At 38.1% G+C, this 21438-nt stretch overlaps 1 protein-coding gene across 2 annotated transcripts in view; it reads right to left on the bottom strand.

The window, feature by feature from the left end:
• Window positions 1–18908, bottom strand: part of ipo4 (importin 4) — a 20204-nt gene extending 1296 nt beyond the window's left edge. Inside the window, exons 1-28 of one of the 2 annotated variants that reach the window (XM_077554885.1) lie at window positions 18757–18908; window positions 17249–17335; window positions 16979–17058; window positions 16848–16889; window positions 15306–15435; window positions 15042–15221; window positions 12911–12976; window positions 12717–12818; window positions 12547–12630; window positions 12110–12265; window positions 11962–12015; window positions 9780–9889; window positions 9589–9697; window positions 9368–9497; window positions 7476–7589; window positions 6372–6485; window positions 6173–6296; window positions 5977–6088; window positions 5769–5896; window positions 5622–5699; window positions 4382–4439; window positions 4186–4291; window positions 3880–4073; window positions 3755–3799; window positions 3011–3136; window positions 1064–1290; window positions 853–985; window positions 675–779 (exon numbers count right to left, since the gene is read on the bottom strand). In XM_077554885.1, coding sequence (XP_077411011.1) covers window positions 675–779; window positions 853–985; window positions 1064–1290; window positions 3011–3136; window positions 3755–3799; window positions 3880–4073; window positions 4186–4291; window positions 4382–4439; window positions 5622–5699; window positions 5769–5896; window positions 5977–6088; window positions 6173–6296; window positions 6372–6485; window positions 7476–7589; window positions 9368–9497; window positions 9589–9697; window positions 9780–9889; window positions 11962–12015; window positions 12110–12265; window positions 12547–12630; window positions 12717–12818; window positions 12911–12976; window positions 15042–15221; window positions 15306–15435; window positions 16848–16889; window positions 16979–17058; window positions 17249–17272 — 2931 coding nt within the window. In that variant the 5' untranslated portion in view covers window positions 17273–17335; window positions 18757–18908. Of the gene's footprint in view, window positions 1–674; window positions 780–852; window positions 986–1063; window positions 1291–3010; window positions 3137–3754; window positions 3800–3879; window positions 4074–4185; window positions 4292–4381; window positions 4440–5621; window positions 5700–5768; window positions 5897–5976; window positions 6089–6172; window positions 6297–6371; window positions 6486–7475; window positions 7590–9367; window positions 9498–9588; window positions 9698–9779; window positions 9890–11961; window positions 12016–12109; window positions 12266–12546; window positions 12631–12716; window positions 12819–12910; window positions 12977–15041; window positions 15222–15305; window positions 15436–16847; window positions 16890–16978; window positions 17059–17248; window positions 17336–17509; window positions 18493–18756 lie in introns of those variants that run through there. The other variant, XM_077554884.1, reaches the window with a different exon arrangement.
• Between the last annotated feature and the right edge of the window lie 2530 nt (window positions 18909–21438).

The following is a 21438-nucleotide window of genomic DNA, read 5'->3' as shown; positions in this document are numbered from 1 at the left end:
CAGAAATTGGCTTTAATTGGGATATATAAGTATTTTTTTTAATTATGTGTCATTGTTTTTTGGGGAGAAATTTTATGTATCATAAGTAGTAATTGTATCTGCATTGGTATCGGTAAGTACAGTAAATTTCTGGACTACTTTTTTCACTTGCTTTCGACCCTGCGGCTAATACAAAGGTGTGGCTTATCCAGCAGTTCACAATGGGGCGCACTATAAGGGAAGCGCAAGAGCGTCAGGCAGAGCAAAACAAACCAAGTGAGCCCAAATACAGTAGGAGAGACCGAACGAGAGCAAGACAATTTGCACCCTCATTATGGAAAAGAAAGTAGCGGGAACCCGGTGCTGTAACATTAAAACACCTGCGGCTTACAGTCAGGTGCGGCTTATATGTGTAACAAACTCGAGTATTCCCCAAATTTAGCTAGCAGGGCTTAGTCATGTGCGCCTTGTAGTCCAGAAATTACTGCACAGAAGATTTGAGTATTGGTATCGGTCTAAGAAAAAGTGGGATCAAACATCCCTAGCTGCCAGTGATGGCTATAGACGTCAAAAGATCGATTTTTTCACTACAATATTAAGCATAATGGTCAACTAATAGCTCTCCAGAAGGTGCTAATTAAAAAGGACATAGTGGAAATGAACCCGTTCAAGTTTGAAAGGAGAATGTGCTCTACCAGAGCAGGATTGTGCGAGTAGAGCATGGCCAGGCAGCTAAACACTGTCTTATTCTCCTCCAGGTCCTCTTTGAGAGGAAGACGAGCAACCAGAACTGGGACAACCTGCCAGAGAAGACACAGTGATTGTTTTCCCCAAACTGCACCTTGTTTGCTTGAGACGTAAAAAAAAAATCACCTGCTCCAATGGGACGGCGTCCATGTTGCTTAAGATCATCCTGCAGAGGGCCGCACACAAGTTGTCAATCACCCTGAGGTCAGCCTCTTTGGCCAGCAAGTTCGAAAACACAGACAGCATGGTGGGATACTCTCTGAGGCAGACTTTGTTAAAGAACCTACGGAGGCGTAACTTTTAACTCAATCATGTCTGTGTAAATGAAAAAGGATACGAGGCTACATGGGGCCCAGCAGCCTGGGCGAGACATCCCAGTCCAAATACGCTGTTGTTGCGGACTTCTGCGTCACTCTCTTTCACTCCGGCGACCAAGACTGGGAGGAGACGACCGGACAGTTGGCCTGCCAGTTCCCGACCTCCGGACGAGGTGATCAGGGCCTCCAGAATTTCTCCAATGGTGCCCAGGGAAAAGGACTTTTCTGCCTCGGTGCATGATGGTTTCTTTAGAGCATAAGTAGATATTGTAAGGACAACAGAAAATGTACATGTCAGGGTTCCTACAGGTTTCTTCAAGTTCAATTTGAGACTTTTAAAGACCTATTTAAAACGTTTGAAAAAAAAACCTCTAACTATTTATTTGTATCAGGGACAGTACATATCAATAAACATTTCAGAATGCCAGAATTGGCCATAATGCCTGTATTATTTTTCATCTGCAGTCTCGAGACAGATCATAAATATCACCCTAAAAATAAGAATAAAATGCATAATAACAATAATTTCACTAAAACACTACTAACTCATTGTCCTTCACTCCCAAAAACGTATTTATATGTTTTTTTTTTAATGCTAGAGTATACAGAAGGCGTTAATGCAGCTTCTGACCTGAAGAGGTCTTTTAAAGCAATGGTATTTATTACAAAAAAATAGGGTATAAGAGATCAGCCAGGGCCATGTTGCAACAAGCTCTTTTCCCCATTGTTTTTAACAGGTTTGTGAATAATGATGAAACTTAACTGTATTCTAATGCTAATTGCTGCAAAACGCAAACATATACAAAAATACTTCTTTTTTTTTCCTGATAAAAGAAGAGACTCTAATTTTTCTAGGTTCCATGTTTTTATAGCAATAGAACACAATATTCTGTGAGCCTGGCAAAATCAGTCAAAATCTAGTAAAACAGCTGGGAGCGAAGAAGATTGTTAAACCCTGAATGAGTTAAGTTAAAATTACATATTTACATAACAAAAGCAATACATTAATTAATACCTTAATATCTATTACAAAGCCATTTCAGCAAATGCGGTCTTTAAATTTTTATTAAAAAATGCCTGTGTAGCACGTGATTTTCAGTGAACTTTTTAACCATAGATTGTAATAATTTTGACCCAGGACTGCGTTGAGTTCGCAATGATTGGCTCTGCTTTATTTTGGCGATGTTATTTAATCTAAAAGACAAATGACTCTTTTGAAGAGACTTCCATTTGGTACAAATATATTCTGAAAATTTGTCAGGTCTATTTAGTACCGGTCTACATTAAGTTACAATGTGAGTATATTAAAAGTAGAGCTGTCAAACGATTAAATTTTTAATCAAATTAATCACATTTTAGAATTTTGATTAATCGCTTAATGAAAAAAAGCCTTTTTATCAAATTTTCCCCCCGCCAAATTTGAAAAGCACTGGTTATGTGTTCATTCTTTTGACATTTAATGTTATGTTAATGCAATATTTTTTTGTGATTAATTAATCAGTTAACGCTTTAACTTTGACAGCACTAATTCAAAGATACTTTTCTAGAGCTTCAACCATGAGTATTTTAGTAATTGGGTGCGCCCTAATTTATAGCATGACCCCCCAAAAGAAAAATCGCTAATGATTGCTGAAACAAACTAATCATTTGAGTAAACATGTCAGGGTTCCTGCAGGAAATGTTTTCTTTTTTGTATTCGTAATTTCTCTTTGCCCAAACAAAAATATAGTGTAGTCGAGTGTTCAATTTTCATTGGGACACTCAAATACTTAAATATTTACCCTGCATTCCACTCCCCCGTTAAGTGTCATATTTTTGTTTGATAAAACACTTGCTTAATTTCTTTTGATTAACCTGCAAAAAATTGCTACTCAAAATGAGAAAGTTGCGCCTCAAATGAAGTCATCGATGAGCAAAACACAGATGAACTGTTATGTGGTGCACTTCTTGTGTGACCTTTAACTCACAGTTTTGCTCAAGATGAGAGGCAGCAGGTCATTGAGGAAAGGTGCGCAGGTGTCCGCAGGTACGGAGGCAGCCAGGAGGGGGATCCCTTCACCTGCAAACTCTTGGAGCATGGCATCGTATTCCGCCTGAAACAAGCCGCGACACAGACCCAAACATGGCGTCTAAGCAGCAGGAGCTATTAATTGTGATGATCCACTAGCCCCACTCATCTGAATATTGTACCAGTATTCTGGTTAATATTGTGTTAGTTGAATATGAATTAAGGAGCAAAATCCAGCCGTTTTTATCAGTATCAGAAGGCGGCCATTTTGCCACTTGCTGTTAAGTGAAAATGACATCACAGTTGCTCAGGTCTCTGGTAACAACGAATCACAGCTCAGCTTCAGAAAACACGTGAGCTGTGATTCGTTGTTGCCTGAGCAACAGTGATGTCATCCTCAGTTGACAGCAAGTAGCAAAATGGCCACCCCCTGAGATGGATAAAAATGGCAGAATTTTGCTTCATAACTCATATTCCACAAATGTAATATTAATCAGAATGCCATGTTTAGAAATGGGCTACACCGCCTATAACACAGTGCACTCACTTCTACACCACAATAGTAACACATAGCGCAATTGACCGAGCACTATTACGTTTGGTAGGGCGGATGCTGTATGATATATCTCATTAATAGGATTATGTAGGTGTACCTAATGTTAGGAATATGAACAGTCTATGATATCAGTATTTGAGAGCCAACCTCTTGGTCATCATCATCAGCTTCATCGCTGTCCTGACATGCAGTCTGCAAGCAAAAAAAAACAAAACTTTAGCTTCAACATTTTGTAACACAATTATGTCCATCAGTCATCGTCTCGTCCTCACCTTCTTCTTCAAAACATCCCGGATGACACTGCTGATCTCCTTGAGGCGAGTGGGGTTTTTGAAAACCTCCTCCTTGCACGACTTTATGACACTGTTCATAGTTTCCAGGATGCCCATCACAACTTGGCGCTCTGGCTCGGTGCGCACAGTCTCCAGAAAACTGGGAATAACCACATCCAGCATCTTCAGTAAGGCTGCCAAGGGGGAGAGAACGCAAGGAATTTTGTTTAATGGACAGTTCTCTGTGCTCACTCAAAAAGCATATAAGCATATAATTACTTATTTTCATGTGATTATGTATAGTACCTTGGTGATTAAAGTCGGTGGGATTCTCGTTCCAAACCTTGTGCTGTGCCTGACAGAATTGGCCCATTGCGCCGTACGCTGCCCGGCGAACATCCTCGTGGGGATACTGGACAAGGAGGACACACAAAAATAAATCAAAGATAAAATAGTGACGGATAAGGTACAGTTTGACAGAAGAGCAGACAGAGGAACTTACATCTCTCATCTCAAAAACCTGCTGGAAGCTGGACTCCAAGAAGGGCTGGAAAACAGCACTGTTAAAAAAAAAAAAAAAAAAAGAAGCGAAATTTATATATATATATATATATATATATATATATAATATGAAACATATATTTTAAAAAAAAATAGACCAAAAACAAACTTGGCCAGGTCATTAGGAAACAGGTAGAGTAAAAATTGAGTACACTCAATTTTCTGCAGATATTACATGGGACAACATTGAGGAAAATTATCTTAATTTTATCGGCCATATTTTAATTTTGTCTCATTTTTAGTCCAGTTTCAATCACGCTTGTTAGTTTTTACCATAGTGAGTCAACCTCATTCTGTTTTTATTTAGTTAATTTTTTAGTCAATTATAAAGCTAATATTTTAGTCTTTATTCTAGTCTAAGAAAACAATTTTATTTGTCTAGTTTTAGTCAACAAAAACTGTCAACGTTTTAGTCCAGTTTTAGTCAGGACAATCATTTAACCCCTATATTTTTTCCAAGCAGATTATGTTGAACATTTTGTGTCTAAAACTATTTCACATAAAATGTTCTCTTATCTTTTTGATAAAAAAACAACTTGACACACAATTACAGTATATAAACAAGTGGCTACTATGGCTCCATGCTATGAGCTAGTAATTAGCCAGTATTAGTTAGCGATCGGATTAACATTATTGTTGGAAAGTTATAGCCGTTGGATAAATGTTACGTTATAACTACAATTTACTTCTTTTTTTTTTTTAATAATGTACTTTTTTTAAAAAAAAAACTTTTTTAACCTCCTGTCTGTCCTATGTGTTTGTTGTACTGTACATGTTGCCCTCGCTAGTTGCAGATTTGAAAGGGGGGATGTCACTGTCACAGTGACCGATTAGCAGAGATTTTACAAAATCATATAATTCTGGTCTCGTTTTTGTTCATGAACTAAAATGTCCATAGATTTTAGTCCAGTTTTTAAGTGAAGTACATTTTTGTCTTCATTAGTCGACAAAAACGCATAATGATTTATTTAGTCACAGTTATTGTTTATTAATGAGGGTTTTAGTCTAGTCTAGTTTTAGTCCAGTGAAAAATGTGTTGACAAAAATAATTTTGTTTAATTTTTGTTGACTAAATTAACACTATAGGAAATGACACTTGGACACAGTGTACATCTTACATAACAAAATAACAAAAAAATAAAGCCATTAATAGCTAAATCCATGGCAACAAAAGTGCATACCCAGTGTTGTAGGCAATCTCTCCCAGTGCATCACAGGCATCCTCCTTCTCATCAATGTAGGCGTTCTCCACACTAAATCTAACACCAGAGATAAATAATAAGCGTAACATTCATTTATTATGCACAATGAAGAAATTAAGTTTGTACGCTGCAGCATCGAGGATATCCGTCTCAGACTCATCGTCCAGACATTCATCCGAATCCTTTGCGTCTTCCTTGTCGTCGTCTTCATCGTCATCCAGCAGGACAAATGTCTTGTCCTCTTCGAGGTGCGCCTATGAGGTGGGAAATCATCCCCATGTCACATTCCAGACCATCTGTAGTGCAGCATAGATAACATTGCGATACTTCATACCTTGATGCCTTCATTAGACTTGAGGGCAAGTAGCATGACTGTTGTAATGGGAGTAAGGTGAGGAATCAAGCATTCCGGGCTGACTGTGGACACAGATGAGTACAGGCTGTACCTGATGGAGAGAAGATGTGTGTTACCTTCAACGTTCCTTTGTGACTGATCCAGTGAGAGGCCAAAAAAAACAGGATTAACGTACGTGCAGCGTCTTAAATCAGGGTCATCTATGGAGTCGGTGAGTTTCAGACCCAGTTGAACGCATTCGGCAGCAAGAGGACTGAAGACCTCTTTGCCGATGGTTCGAGCCAGCACAGAGAGCGTGTCTAGAACAGAAAGCTGCTAGCTAACAAGTTTTCCAAAAATTTGGAGGAAGGCCCCTCGTTTTAGCATGAGTTTACCTAAAGACTGAGTTTGCAGGGACCTCATTTCCTCCGAGGTGGCCGTCAAAAATCCCTTCAGGCTTTCAATAACCGGGGGGAAGTAAGGAACCAGCAGCTCCTTGGCAGCACTGGCTAATGAGATGAGGCGTGAAATATCAAATGAGCAGCTGGGGATATCAACATTTTACAGCCCACAGAACAAAATGTGATCATATTATAATTAGTGGTATCCGTGGTCGGTTCGGATCACGCACAATCAGCGGATTGGTTGGTGTGATTGTGTGTGTGTGTGTGGGGGGGGGGGGGGGGCGCATTCACAATCGATACCATTCTGACATGTCAAGGAAGCTAAAACATACTCAACGTAATACGCTAAGCCTAACTTCAAAATAAAGTTGGCCAATACAGTAATACAGTGACGGCAATGCAAATAGCCTTAGTAGACTTTTACTTTGAAATTGGCCCACGTCGTGTGGTGATGGCTAGCTTGACTTCCCTTTTAGATGTTTAGGATTTCTTTATCGTCGTAGTTGATTGACATTGTAGTTGCGACCAACATCAACACAACGCTATCCCGAACTTATGTTCAATTGCTAATTTAGGACGCAAAGAAACCGCTAATTAATTGCGCCGTCATTGTATGATACGGCAGAATTCTCCGACGTAAGTGGCTAGCGGCTAGCGGCTAGCTGTTAGCATTACCAACGAATGTCTGTCTGATAGCTGTAAATGAGTTTGACAACTGGTTAACTGGCTAACTTGAATTATTTTTCAATATTTTGGACCATGGCTACTTTATGATTCACTCTCCATGTTTAAAGAATGGGAATGTGCCTTAAATTACATTTTGAGGTGTTTTCATTATTATTATTATTATTAAAAATAAAAGATAAATAGAACTTTTGTATTACTTTATTTTTTTATAAAACACTTTTTTGCCCATTAAAAAAGAAAAACATCCAAGTCAAAATGTCAAACTTAACCGTTTAGATTATAGGAACACAACTTTAAGCCATTAATACCTTGTTATTTTACACATGGACCATGTATAAAATAATAATGTTTCTGCCTCATATTGCATATAAGTTTGGTGTGAGAGGGTGTTAAAAAGCATTGGCTCACCAATGGCGCCGATGGCAGACACAGTGAGCTCTTTGATTTTCAGGCTGTCGGTGGTGTTGAGGGCAGACAACATGGTGTCCATCAAGGTGGGAAGGTAGGGCTCAATATCTGCTCCTGAAACACAAAAATCAACCAAAAAAATTATTCACCTCATTTAACCTTATCTTTTAAAAAGTTAGTGGGTATTACAGCACATAATCACTACTCCTATTTTAGTCTGAATTTCACCTTGATATTTAACTAGATCACATAGCTGGTTGTCCATGTACTTATATTTGTTTTTATTTTTGCCCTTGCTTTACTCTGCTGTCTACTGCCAGGTCAGGATTGCAAATAATCAACTGTTTAGAATTGCCTTTGTTGAATAAATAAAATAATTTTATTAAATGCTAAATAAAATACTATGCATTTTATATATGACAATCGGTCTTTACTCATATGGAGGGTGAAAAATTAAAGAGGAAGTCAAGTAAAAAAAAATAATATTTATTTGTTTTATGAGGTTCCACCAGTCTTGATTAATATGGGACTGTAAAGGACAAGCAATAATAAACCTGGTGCTTCAGCCTATACCCTTTTCGGTTAATTGAGTTGTTCAAAGTGATGTGTTATTTTCTGTGTTGTATGAGCTCAGATAAACTATTCAATATTGCATTTGTGGAATATGAATTGAATCCACCCGGATTTATCCATTTTAGTGGATTTTCTCAGATGTCGACTGAAAATTGTATCACAGGGCCCAAGGGCTTATGTAGCATTTGAGGAAGGTGGGAAGTCGGACTTATCCCACTTAGATTGTCTCAGTTCTGACCTCAAAGCGTTTAAAAATAAACTAAGATAAATATATGTTTATAATCTTGTAAATTATGTTCTGCCATTCACGGATTGCATCTCCATGGGGGTCGCCATTGTCGAGCGACGTCACATTGAAGCCGGTCAGTGATGTCGTGGTCCATTTTTTTGTTCTAAGTTTGCAACTCAGATCTCCCAGTTCCTCAAATGCAGCATAAGCTTGCAAACGTCACCTGACCAAACCCAGACAGCAGGTGAGCGATAATTGGTTGGTACCTGAGCCCTTAGGCACTGTGATGCCATTTTTAGCCAACAGTAAGTGGCAAAATGGTCGCCCCCGCAGATGGATAAAAACAGGTTACTTTTGCTGATTAATTCAGATTCCACAAATATAATAATAAACAGGGTATTGTGTTTAGACAAGTGAGGGTGCATACAACATATCATTAACAGACAAATACATATTTTATTTGCCTATTTCTAGCAGGGAGAATATATGCTGCACTTCCACCCTACTGTTACAAAACAGTGGGGCAAATTTACATAATTACCCCCTCAACATATCCCTCTGCCCATAGATATCTTTCAATCAATGGCTGGACTATGCTTTGTGTAACACTATCATGCAGAAGCACTATGATGCAGAAACACCCACATCCCACAGAGCTGCGACACTTGCCATCCTGTCAAAACCACAAGGTGCTGCATTCAGTTGTTAGATGTACATATTATTTTTAGAAAAAACAGTATCCTTGAGTGCCATTTTCAAAAACACATGACAAACATTTTTGTTTTTGGGGGAGGCTTGAACAGATTATCGTCATTTCCATTCATTTCAATGGTAAAGGACGATTTGACATATGAATGTTCTGCGTTACAAGCGTGGTCATGAATAAAACATACATCTCAAAGGGCACTCGCTTGTTTCCCCCTCACTCAGTGCTTTTATTGTATTAAAAAAAAGTCAAATTATTTTACACTAAACTAATCCCGGTGGGAAAAAAATCTTCCTCAAATTGTTACCAGAACAATATCTAAAATGTCGAACAACGATTTTTGGAGTGATAAGGTATCTCACCCACCGTTATTTCATAGCTTACCCAAGTTCTCCATGAAATTCTCCAGCGCATAAAAGGCCTTAGTGACATGGCCCACCTTGGCCTGGTTCAAGGACGAAAGGTAGCCGAGCAGCAACGGCATCAATTCCTCACAATGTTTACTCACTTCAGGCTATGGAATGGAGGCATACACACATACTCACTTATGTTTCAACACAAATACACAGTAGAGTAGAATAAAACAGCATGGTATAAAGGGTCACCTGTAAATGTTCTGAGAACTGTCCCAGTGCAAAGAGAGCAGCACTGCGCACCACCTGATTAACATCCGACAGACTCTGGCAGACCGTCTGCAGCACCGAGGACAGCATCCTGTATTGATATAAACACAGGTCATGATTCATCCATCATCCGTGAGAAAAAAAACAATGTCAGATTCAACAAGTACGCATACTTGGTGCGTATATGATCTGCACATCCTTCAGCCAGCACAGCAAGACACATGAGGCCCCCCTTCCTCTGATAGGGGTTATCACTGGTCAGACAGGCCTGAGTCAGCGGCATCTATAGCACAAAATTTAAGAGTCAGAAATCCAAATGAAATGTATTTCAGGTAGCTGCTCATCCCTAGAGCCAGCTTCTGTCGGTATTGGACCACCAAGGTGCCTTCCTTTGCTTCCTTTCCATTATGAAGAAAATATTAATCACGATTAATTTGGTAATAATTGAAATCACAATTAGGAAGATTACTTTTTTTTGGTACAAAACCAAAAAATGTTTTAAAAAATATTAAAACAAATTTCTTTGAAACACTATAATTTTGCAAGTTCCTTTTGGACCAATGAAGATTTATTAAATTAGTTATTTTAAAATGTTTAAAAAGTGCAAATACAGTATATAAATTTAAAGTTAAAATTTGTATTTTGGATTTTGCAAGGCCCACAAAATATTGTGTTCTATTGCTATAAAAAACATGGAATCTAGCACTTAATCAGGAATTTTCATCAGGAAAAAAAGTATATTTCTATCTGTTTCCGTTTTGCAGCAATTATTATTAAAAATCTGTTTTAAACAGTGGGGGAAAGAGCTTTTTGCAACATGGCCCTGGTTGAGCTCTTGTACTCTGCTACCACCTGTTGGCCGTCACCTGTTGGCCGTTTTTGTAATAAAACCATTGCTTCAAGCATTCTCTGCAGTTCAGAGGCTGCATCAAAGCCTTCTGTATGTTCTAGCAAGAAAAACAACAACATAAAAAGTTAAAATAAATACATCTTTAGGAGCATGGTAATATTTAAAATAGAATGTATGCATATGTTTTTGGGAGCAAATGAGTTAATAATCTTTTATTTATTCATTTTTTTATGATTATGCTCATATTGCAATTGTGGAGTGGAGTGTAATAATTGAAATTGTAATTGAATTTCGATTAATTGCACAGCCTTATGTTCACCGGTTGTGTTCAGCAAGCTGTACGATAAATAGGATAAAGACTGAGAAAATTATTAACGTTTTGGGCCATCTATGACAACTGTTTTTTTGTCTTCGTCTCTACAACTTTAAACCTCCGCACAATGGCTGACGTATGTCAAACGGAATACCCCTTTTCAGGGAAATATGGGCGCGGTTTATGCAAATTATTGCACCACGGGCAAATATTGTCATTCAACCGCAACAAAATGTTTCCTGTAGTTGCAGATCACACATGCACAATCATTTGGATGAATTTTGGACCATTCCTCTTTACAAAATTGTTGCAATTCAGCAAAAAATCCTGGGATGTCTGGTGTCACTACACTCTGAAATATTTCAAGCCTAATTTAAGATTTATCTATTTTTTTTACATGGCAAATTCCAATTTACTTTTTTTAGGTACTTTTAACACAAGCCTACCAAATAAACCTTATATGATACACATGATTCATTAGTCTAATAAAGCCTATTTATTTGAAATGCATAATCCTCAGGTTTATGTATTTAGTATTGATACATTTTATAAATTAATAATAATGAGAGTATTTATTTAAAGTATATTGTTTGAATTGCATAATAATCAGGTTACCTATACACGATAATTACTGTATACTGGTATGTAAAAAACACTTATGTAAATTTTTACATTTTGGGGATGAAACTGAATGCAGACATACTAAAAACGTAAAAAAAAAAAAACTATTAATACTAAATACATAATCTTGAAGATTCTGCATTTAAAATAGGCTTTGCTAGACAAATGAATATGTATCATATAGGTTTTATTTTGTAGGTTTGTGTTAAAATTACCTTTAAATAAAAGTAAATGGGAATTTGTTAGGAATTTTTTTCACAAAAATCTTGAGTTAGGCTCGAAGAGATCCATTTTCAAATGATAGACATCACATGCCCATTTTTTAAACTATTTCTGACTCAGTCTTTTCCTCCATGTTATCTTTGCGCAACAATTTGTGCTCTAGAAATGTTTTTCCAATTAATATTTACTGTTAATCTGATTTTCTTACTGTGCCAACATAGGTTAGTGATTGGCTACAACCTGTTCTGATGAATTCGGGTAACGTTGCTGCTGTGAGAACGAATTCTTGAAAAGTGAGGACACGATAATTGTTGCGTAGAAAGAATTAGGGGAAAAAGGGATTACTTACCAGTTGATTAAAGAGTTTCTCCGGGGGCATATGGAGCGCCATGGTGTCAATAACCTGTGTATTACCAAGTACAATTCTTCATAAGGCTTTTACTTGAATCAACAGACTCCTCCACACTATAAATTGCAGCACAGAGACTTTTACAAACCTGAGCAGCACAATGTTTAGGATTGTCGTTGTCTGTGCCATCTCCGTCGTCATCTTCATCATCCTCAGGGTCGTGCTCACCAGGTGGCGGTTCTGCGGTTAAAATAGGGAAGATGGCCTGCAGTATGGGGAGTAGCAGCTTCTGCTTCAGCACCATCTACAGCATTAAAGCAGGAAATACAAGGTAAAAAATTCTAAAAGTAAAAAAGTACAAAATATAATATGGTATTCTGATTAATATTGCGTAAAACAGCAAAATCCAGTCAGTTTTATCCATTTCAGGGGGCGGCCATCTTGCCACTAGCAATATTCCACAAATGTACTGTATTGTTAATCAGAATGTCATGTTTCGACTAGTGAAGTCTTATATAACAGATTATTGTCAAGAAAAGCTTCACGTTGACTTCCCCTTTAAGTCTTGTTGATGTATGACCATACCTTGCTCTTTAACTTGATAAGAAAGGCAACGCAAGAGAGAGCTTTGACACGCAGTGAGTCAGTCAGCGTGATGTCACTGCCCACCTAGCGCCAACAACACATGCACGTCAGAACATTTTAAGATAAAGTTAACAAATGCTTGTAATTACAGATGACATGTAGCTCCCCACCTCCAAGAAGAAGCGAACCATGTCTTCAACGAAAGGCACAATGATGGACACCTCACTCTCCATTAGCTCATTGAACACCTCCATTGCCTCACTAGCTTGGCTCTGATTGAACAAATAGGCATGTTAAATATAGTTGAGTCACTTTAAAAATACAAATAAATTTGAAAAGCACAGGGATATTAGAATACATTTACCTCATCTGCTTTAATAAGGTGTTTGATGGCAACAATCAGACTTGGGACAATGGCGCGCATCTGGTTCTAAAAGGTGTCAAATAATGATTATGACGGATCAAAAAAGGATATGGTGGCGTTACATATATACATGTACAAGTTCATGCTGCATGTTCCTGTAATATAAATGCACATTTTGTTTTAATAATGTCAATATTCTTTATTTTGTAGTTATTATGGGACTGCTTGCGAAGCAAGCAGCACATATTACTATCCTACAGAAAGGGGTTTATTATGGGACTGCTGAGCGTAGCAAGCAGCACATATTACTATCCTACAAAAATGGGCTTATTATTATGGGACTGCTGAGCGTAGCAAGCAAGCAGCACATATTACTATTCCTAGAAAAAAGGGTTTATTATTATTATGGGACTGCTGAGCGTAGCAAGCAAGCAGCACATATTACTATCCTACAAAAATGGGTTTATTATGGGACTGCTGAGCGTAGCAAGCAAGCAGCACATATTACTATTCCTAGAACAAGGGGTTTATTGTTGCGTAAATTATTATGGGACTGCTTTGCGTAGCAAGCAGCACATATTACTATCCTACAGAAAGGGGTTTATTGTTGCGTAAATTATTATTATATCATCTTCCACCGATTTTTCCGCTTAAATGCGGCCCGTACCGTAGATCGCACCGGGACAAATGAGGTATCAAACGATGCGGCTCGATCGGACTCGGTGCGGCATTATTTTTCTAGGAATTCCCACTTACCATGGCGACGCAATACCCCAAAAAGTGCCATAGAAATGAATGGGAAATGGAAAGAAAAAATCACACATCAAGCACCTTTTTCCAAGACACGCTGTGCACGCATACGTTATCCGACCGATACAAATTTTAGCTCATTTTGTAGGAATTTTTCATGACAGAACATGCTCGTGTTCCCCAAACCCTTGCCGTTCTAACGAGCCATTTCTTGAATCTGTATCTTGAAGAGTTAAGTCGTGGGAGGCTCTTCTTTGAGGTGTGTGTCTCTCATTCAATCTCAATGCAATGTGGGTGCGTGACGTCACTTCAACTCGTCACCATGGCCACAATCTTTGCTCACTAGACATCAAATTCTCACATTTTGTAGTCACGAGTGTCTTCTTTCAGACAAACTAACTTTTATTTGGCTAAGGTGTCATTTAGTACCTTTATTTTCACCTTAAGCAAGAGAAGTCGGACTAATTCGCCTGTCTTTTACATGTTAATTTCAGGCGCCTTCCTCTCTCCATTTCTGATAAATCATAAGTTTTCAACCTGCTCTCATTTGGTCATTTTTTATCCGATTAAGAAAATGAGAACATGCTCGTGTTCCCCAAACCCTTGCCGTTCTAACGAGTTATTTCTTGAATCTGTATCTTCAACCGTTAAGTCGTGAGAGGCTTTTGTTGAAGGGGTGCTTCTCTCATGCAATCTCAATGGAATGTGGGGGGCGCGTGATGGCTCCAAGTCAAAAATGTGTGTGTGCGCTCTTAAAGTGACAGTGACATATTTTTAGATTATGGTTAACTTCCACATTTCTTGACCGATTCCAGTCATTTAAATTTTAAACTGTTCAGCTCATTTACATTTTTTGAAATACATTTTCAGGGACAGTGAGATACTTTTAGTTGATGTTCATTATGGTTAACTTCCACATTTCTTGAGCGATTCCAGTGGTTTAAATTTTAAACTGTTCAGATCATTACCAAAGAGTCAGCAGTCCCAATTCAAAATTTCCGCGGGAATTTTTCTAGTTCATTAATCATATGCTGCTAAATTGAAAGTTACAAATGCTAAACTAAATTTTTATTACATGCATATGCTCTTTTTAAAAAGTCTTTTATTTCATGTTTGTTGTATTTAACTTATTCAAACACAAAAACATATAAATACGTTTTCTAATACTTTGTCCTTCATTGTCCAAAAAGTATTTATACATTTTTTATGCTCGAGCATACAGAATTGTTTTTTTGTTTTCTGTAAAATGAAGGTTTCGGAGATGTAAGCATTCCATGCGATGTCAACAATATGAGCCCTGGCGGCACAGGCTGGGCAATACTAAAAAATCCAACTCAATTGCAGGCAGGGCAGAGAAGAAAAAAGAACCAATTGGTCTCACCAAATGTTGGGTGCCGGTGTACACAGTCATGGCGGTGAGGCTGAGGATGCAGTAGTACAAGGCCGTTGGGTTGTTGTGGTCCTGTAAGACGGTGCTAAAGAGCTGCAAAAGCTGGCAGTAGTGAGGCTGGAAAGGCTCCGGGTTCGACTCGATCACCTTGTTCAGAAGCAGCAGTCCAACCTTAAAGTGGAAGTGTAAATAGCGGTCTTGAGAGAACGGTTAATGGTCATTAGAAGCGTTTGTTTGTGACTTTTGGTGGCAAACCTGTCTATCATGTGGGTTAGCGCTCTTGGTGGATTGATTGAGGAGCTGCAGCAAGGCAGGCCAGCTGTCGGGGGTCTCATGCTTGACCATCATGGCGCACAACTGTGAGAGCGAGTGCTGCACTTGGTGTCTGCAACACAAACAGGCAACAAGTCAAACTCACTCCAAATGATGTTGACCCAAGTGCCAATGTTGACCTAATCAAGTCTGCTCAATGTTTTATGTACAATAAGGGTGACCCCACACATTTGACATAACTCCATCGCCTAATAACATTCAATAATTTCACATTTCACACAAGATGAGTAAAAAGTAAACCACTCTCTTTTCATAGGCTAAATTAAATCTGAACCTTTGTGAAATCAATCCATCTATATCCATTGATATATGTTTTTGGAATGTTGATAAATCTTTTGTTTTTACAACATGAAGCCTATTACATTTTGTTTACCTATGACATGAGTTACTCATATTCATGTGAAATTTACTGAGTGAAGGAAACCCATAATTTATGTTTATGCCAGTGAGATTGAAGTGTTTTTTTTTTTTTTTTTTAAATCCGGGTCACATCTATGTCAAAGCACATGGTTTTCTTTTCCCTGGACATTTGGGAGGGCTGCAGTTAATTTTTGTACAGTATGTTTAAACCTGGGCACTCAATGTTCCCCAAAGTTTTGATACTAAAACAAAGAAAATATGCCTTTACAGTTTACACCAGTACTTCTCAATTATTTTTGTTACAATCCCACCCAGAAATAAAAAAATACAACCCCCCCCCTCCCTTGCCGCGACCATAAATAGTAAAATGTGTATATAAAATAGTTTTAAGTACAACTCTGCAGAGGAGCTAATACTCCGTGCGTATGCTCTGGCAATGATAGCGCCACTGCCACCTAGGGCTGGGCAATACATCTAATTAATTCGTCATTTCGAAAATAGAATCGTTGAAAATTTGCTAAATCGTGAATCGAACTTTGTCTTCTGGATTATTAAAAGCTGTTGTTCTTATGTTCTGTTACATCCAGATGTTATTTTTAGTTGTCATTTTCCATAAGTGGCAGAATGCTGGATGGGTGATTTATAAGACATGTTTACAATAGCTAAAAACTACTTAATTGTGGCAATTAAGCACAAACTAAGAATGTTAAGTTTATGTTAAAACCGATTTAGAATCAGATACATTGCTGTCTGAACATTTTGCACAAATATTTTTTGAATAAATTAAATCTTTGAATAAACGTTTGTTGGGTTTATTAGATTAAAATTGATTTTAAAAAAATCGTTAACATCCTGAATGACTGAAAAGAAAACTAAACAAAACAACAACGAGATTTGCTTTTTTGGCCATATCGCTCAGCCCTACTGCCACCTACACTAGTGGCTGTGTAATTACATTTTATTCTAGTATGGAAACAAATAACATGTTCCCTGAGGTCACTTACACCCCCACTGGCGACGTCCCTCTGAGAAGGACCATATTGTGGTATATAAGTCTTTTTAATATAAAACGTAAGTTTCTGTTTTGGGTAATAAGCAGCTTACTCTGTTTCCTGCATGAACGCCTGCAACACCACCGCCTTGAGGCTGTGTGAATAGAGGCAAAAGGTGACTTTTTTTTATTCAACTGTGCAACTCTCAAATCAAGAAGTTTTAGCAAAAGTATTGAATCTGACCTTTCTCTGTCAGGGGGGCTTATCTTTCTCCATTGTTTCTTCACTCTCAGCCGCAGCATCACCGCAGCAGACTGACGGATCTAAAAATAAATGAAGAAAACATACTTATTTTTCCATATCAAATATTAATTACACTGTATGCAATACAGTGTTATTGATGTAGAAAGAAAATAAACCTGCCTCTTCAGAGAGCTACACACATACAGACACTTTAGAAACAACAATACCACCGGATAAAAATAAATACTTAGCAACTGTGCAGTCACATACCTGAGGATTTTGGGAGCCTCTCATGACAGTACAAAGGGCAGGGATGATAGCTGGGTCTTTGAAAACCTGCTTCAGTTGGAGTGTGGCCTAAAGCGGAGCAAACAGTTTAACACATTGTCTGGAACTCGTACAAAATTAACAGAAATGTATCCATAGCAACCAAGCCTCAAATGAATATGAAATTCCAGTTGACATCAAACTGTTATGTCACAATAGTGGCTCATTTTTGCTCTGCTGACGTCAATAATTTATATGTTTTACCTGCTGGATTACAGCATTATCAGGCTGTGTCATTCGCAGGAGGATCTGCTCAAGTTCTTCTGTCATTGTTACGATTTGGTAAAGGTGTCAGTAAAATGTACAGAGTAACAGTTAGTGTGTATCCTCGCGTTGTCCTCCCTTGGTGTGGCTACCAGAGCGGGGTCCCCCAACAAACAGGTGACGCGTTCAAAGGGAAAGTGGCGTTTATGTCGCTTACTAACGCGTTGACTATGACTCCGCTTATTATTATGCTAACATGAATGGAATTGCGGTGATGTTGACAAGTTAGAAAGCAAAGAAAGGAGACATTTGTTTGCCTCCGCTGTCAGCACGCGAGCTCGCCCCACGTGAGAGGCGTTAAAGGGCCCGGCGTTTTCTTTTCGTTTTTACACTGACAAAAACGAACAGCGACTCTGACTGGAGAGGAAGACTACATGCAGCAACAGTTTGCAGTGCTTCTGTTATGGAGATGTGGAAGGACGCACATTATTATTATTATTGACAGACAGTGCTATATAATGATGAATTAATACACCCGATATGTACTGTGTATGAACATTGATAAGTATATCCTCATCCTCGTAAAATAATGGCCTAAATTTTACGACGCTGAGGTTGGCTCCAAATTAACTGCCAAAACGCCTATTTATTCCAATGTTTGCCGATCAGCCTTTTCAAAATAGGTCTCATTTGAAAGGTGCAGAATGTAAGACAGGTGAGAAAATCAACGCTGCTTTGATTTTATGGAAATCGGGCGAGTTTAAATCGTGTTGTTAAATTGTTTGTTTTAAAAGGTAGACAATAAGGACCCCAGCGTCTTTACCCAATCCAAACTATGATAAACACCGCTATCTACATGCAAGAAAGCGCATTTGCCGGCTTAAAGCTACACTAATTTTGGGTGAACTTGGTTATTTTTGTGGTCTACCGTTGCCACAAAAACGAAATGGCGTTGACTTCTCATCTGTTGCACATTCAATTGACCGTTTGTACCGACGTCACGTGATCACGTGACTGCCCTATGACGGACGGCGGAAATAAATTATTTTTGAATGAAAGTGGACGTGACCCGGAGCGATTTAGGGACTGCTATTTTACAAATTAAAAGTTATTATTGCCCATAGAGCCATGGAATCTACTACTTCAACCAAAGTTCGCCTGTCAGTCGAGGTTGCACATTTAGTCGGGACTCATAGAGCACAATATTTACTTAAGTTGGAGATCGGTAGTTTGAAAACAGCCCTTACCTTCTGTTCCCTGATGTTTTTACCAAGTTAATCAAATCGGCGACTTTGCCGGAATTCACAGCGCACGACCTATATCATTATGTAGCCAATGTCTCTCTTCTCCTTACACCAGGGCTGATTCAAAAGCTTGTCGCTGGCTGAGTCTCTGGAACGAAATGCTACGCTCTCACCGGGGGACAATATAACTCGTAATGCAAAGGTCAAACTTGTTGATCATGCTAACTAACTTATTTTTAAATAGTCCGTTCTATAGTGAAACGCTGTGATGATGTTATGTTACTATGTTTACTAGCATGGACCAAATGACTATCGTAGTGGCAAGCAATGCAGTAAATTCATTAATATGACTCAGACTCCAAAGTGAAAAACTCCAAGCACAAAGACGAAATCCCCCATTATTAAACAGTCAAATGCACTTAATAGTTTTGAAGAAGGTGCATTTTAAAACTAAGCTGTGTGTTCGTGCAGTTGGAGTAGACGCTAACTATCTGTCTCGTTAATCTATCCATCCCATCTATCTAGCAATGCAGCAGAGTGCACAAAACCATGCATATTAAACAGCCATAAGACAGAAAAGACCAGACAAATATATGTCATATAGATTTTTTTCGTTTGTTTGAATTTTTAAACATATTTGGAATTGGTGTAATCCAAAAGTATTTAGGTTACATTACTTTAATATTATGTTATTTGAATTATGTTATTTTATTTATTTTTAACAGATAACTAGTAAATGTATTGAAATGCATTAAGTAAGTAACCCCCACCCCCCAACCCTGTTCATTACACACATCATAACATTAACTATATTGTGATGCATGTCAGTGGACATACATGTGACACTGTCAATATAATATATTACAATTATAAGAAGGTTTAACATCTTTGCTAAGTAGTGAACAAAAAAAAGAGGCGCTGGATGATGGTTTTCTCCAAAATGTTGTATCCAAAAAGAGAAACTGACGTCCACGCACGATGGAAAAAAAATATTGTTTCTTAATTAAAATGAATGACGTCTCCATGACCTCAGTGGTCATAAGCACAATCCCCATCACTTCAGTGTCCATAAGCACAGTCCCCATTAGCTTACCTCAGTTTTCATAAACACAATCAATGCCTCATTATTTGCTATTTACATTTATTCATTTCCATAACATGACTTAATTACCAAGAGTACACCATATTGACAAACTGGTTAACTACATGAGTAACACATAAAGTCAAATATATTATTTTTTTCTGTGATTGTTCCTGTTGCAACACTGTTGCAAGACTGCAAAAAAAACCACCAATTGGTTCAAATTATAGTGTTGATTTCGGCCACCAGGGTTTTTTTTTGTGCACATGAAGCCTCAAGAGAACCTTTAAGTGAATGGAAAGCTTCGAGTGTTCAAAACGCTTCATCTGCTCATCACTACCGAAGAGTTGATCTGCGTATCTGAAATCGATTTCTCTTCCTAAAGTACCCGGATGTTTGTCAAACGAAATTAATTTGAGTGGATAATTTGAATTTCTATCTGTAAACTTAAACTGAATGTGAACATATAATAAATTTAGTTTTTATTTTCAAATTCACATTTTATATTCAGATTGTTTTTAATTTCAGTGATTCAAGCAATACAAATTCATTTGATGTAATTTAAATTCAGTTTTTCAATGCAATTGTTCAAGGTAAGCGATTCAAATTCAAATCTAGATTATTCAGATTCAGCTTCTGTTGGCACATATTTCTGCCCATAGTCATCATATGTAAAACAATGAACTTTAACATAAATCATGTTTTAAGGATTCCCCCTCCCGTTTAACATCTCCTCATGATGCTGGCCATCTCTGCTAAAATCAGCTACATCCCGAGTAAAACCAATAATTCAATTCTACAGCTGAAATTTAATTATTCATATATTTTATTATATATTTCCCAAGTTTAAGAGGACCTGTTTTGGAGATGTAGATGATATCAAGATGGCCGCAACAACTGAGCTGTGGAGAATCCTTCCAGGAGTGCATGAAGGCTTGTCAGAGAAGACTGGGAAAGTACATGTTTTTCCCTTCTTACAATTCCATTTGATTTGAGTCATGTACTGATTTAATCAAAGTTTTTTAAATATAAGATTGAATCTAGGCGCACGCATTCCTACGTGGGTTTTCTCTGGAAGCTCTAGCATCCTCCCACATTCCAAAATCATGCATGTTAAAGTACCACTGATTATCACACCCACCTAAGTGGGGCAAAATTCTTTCTCCGCATTTGACCCATCCCCTGAGGGAGTGGTGAGCAGCAGCAGGAGCCGCACTCGGGAATTGTGTGGTGATCTAACCACCCAATTCCAACCTTTAATGCTGAGTGTCAATCAGGGAGGCAAATGGGTCCCATTTTTATAGTCTTTGGCATGACCTGGCCTGGGACTGAACCCACGGCCTCCCAGTCTCAGAGCAGACACTCTACCACTAGGACACTGAGCTAGTTATTGAAGACTGTAATTGTCCATCATTGTGAATGTATATGATTGTTTTTATTTGTGACTGGTGGCCAGTCCTGGGAAATCAGCTGGGATGAACTCCAACTCATCCACTAATGAGGACAAGAGCAAAATATGCTTAGCCAGCTTTTTAAGTGGGAGAAGAAAAGTTTATTTTCTTCCTCTGTAGCTAAAAAAATATAATCTAAATAATGATGGCTCT

This window comes from Vanacampus margaritifer, chromosome 20 (genome assembly GCF_051991255.1).
Source record: "Vanacampus margaritifer isolate UIUO_Vmar chromosome 20, RoL_Vmar_1.0, whole genome shotgun sequence".
In the NCBI taxonomy this organism is placed as follows: domain Eukaryota; kingdom Metazoa; phylum Chordata; class Actinopteri; order Syngnathiformes; family Syngnathidae; genus Vanacampus; species Vanacampus margaritifer.
This window is presented reverse-complemented; position numbering and strand designations above follow the sequence as displayed.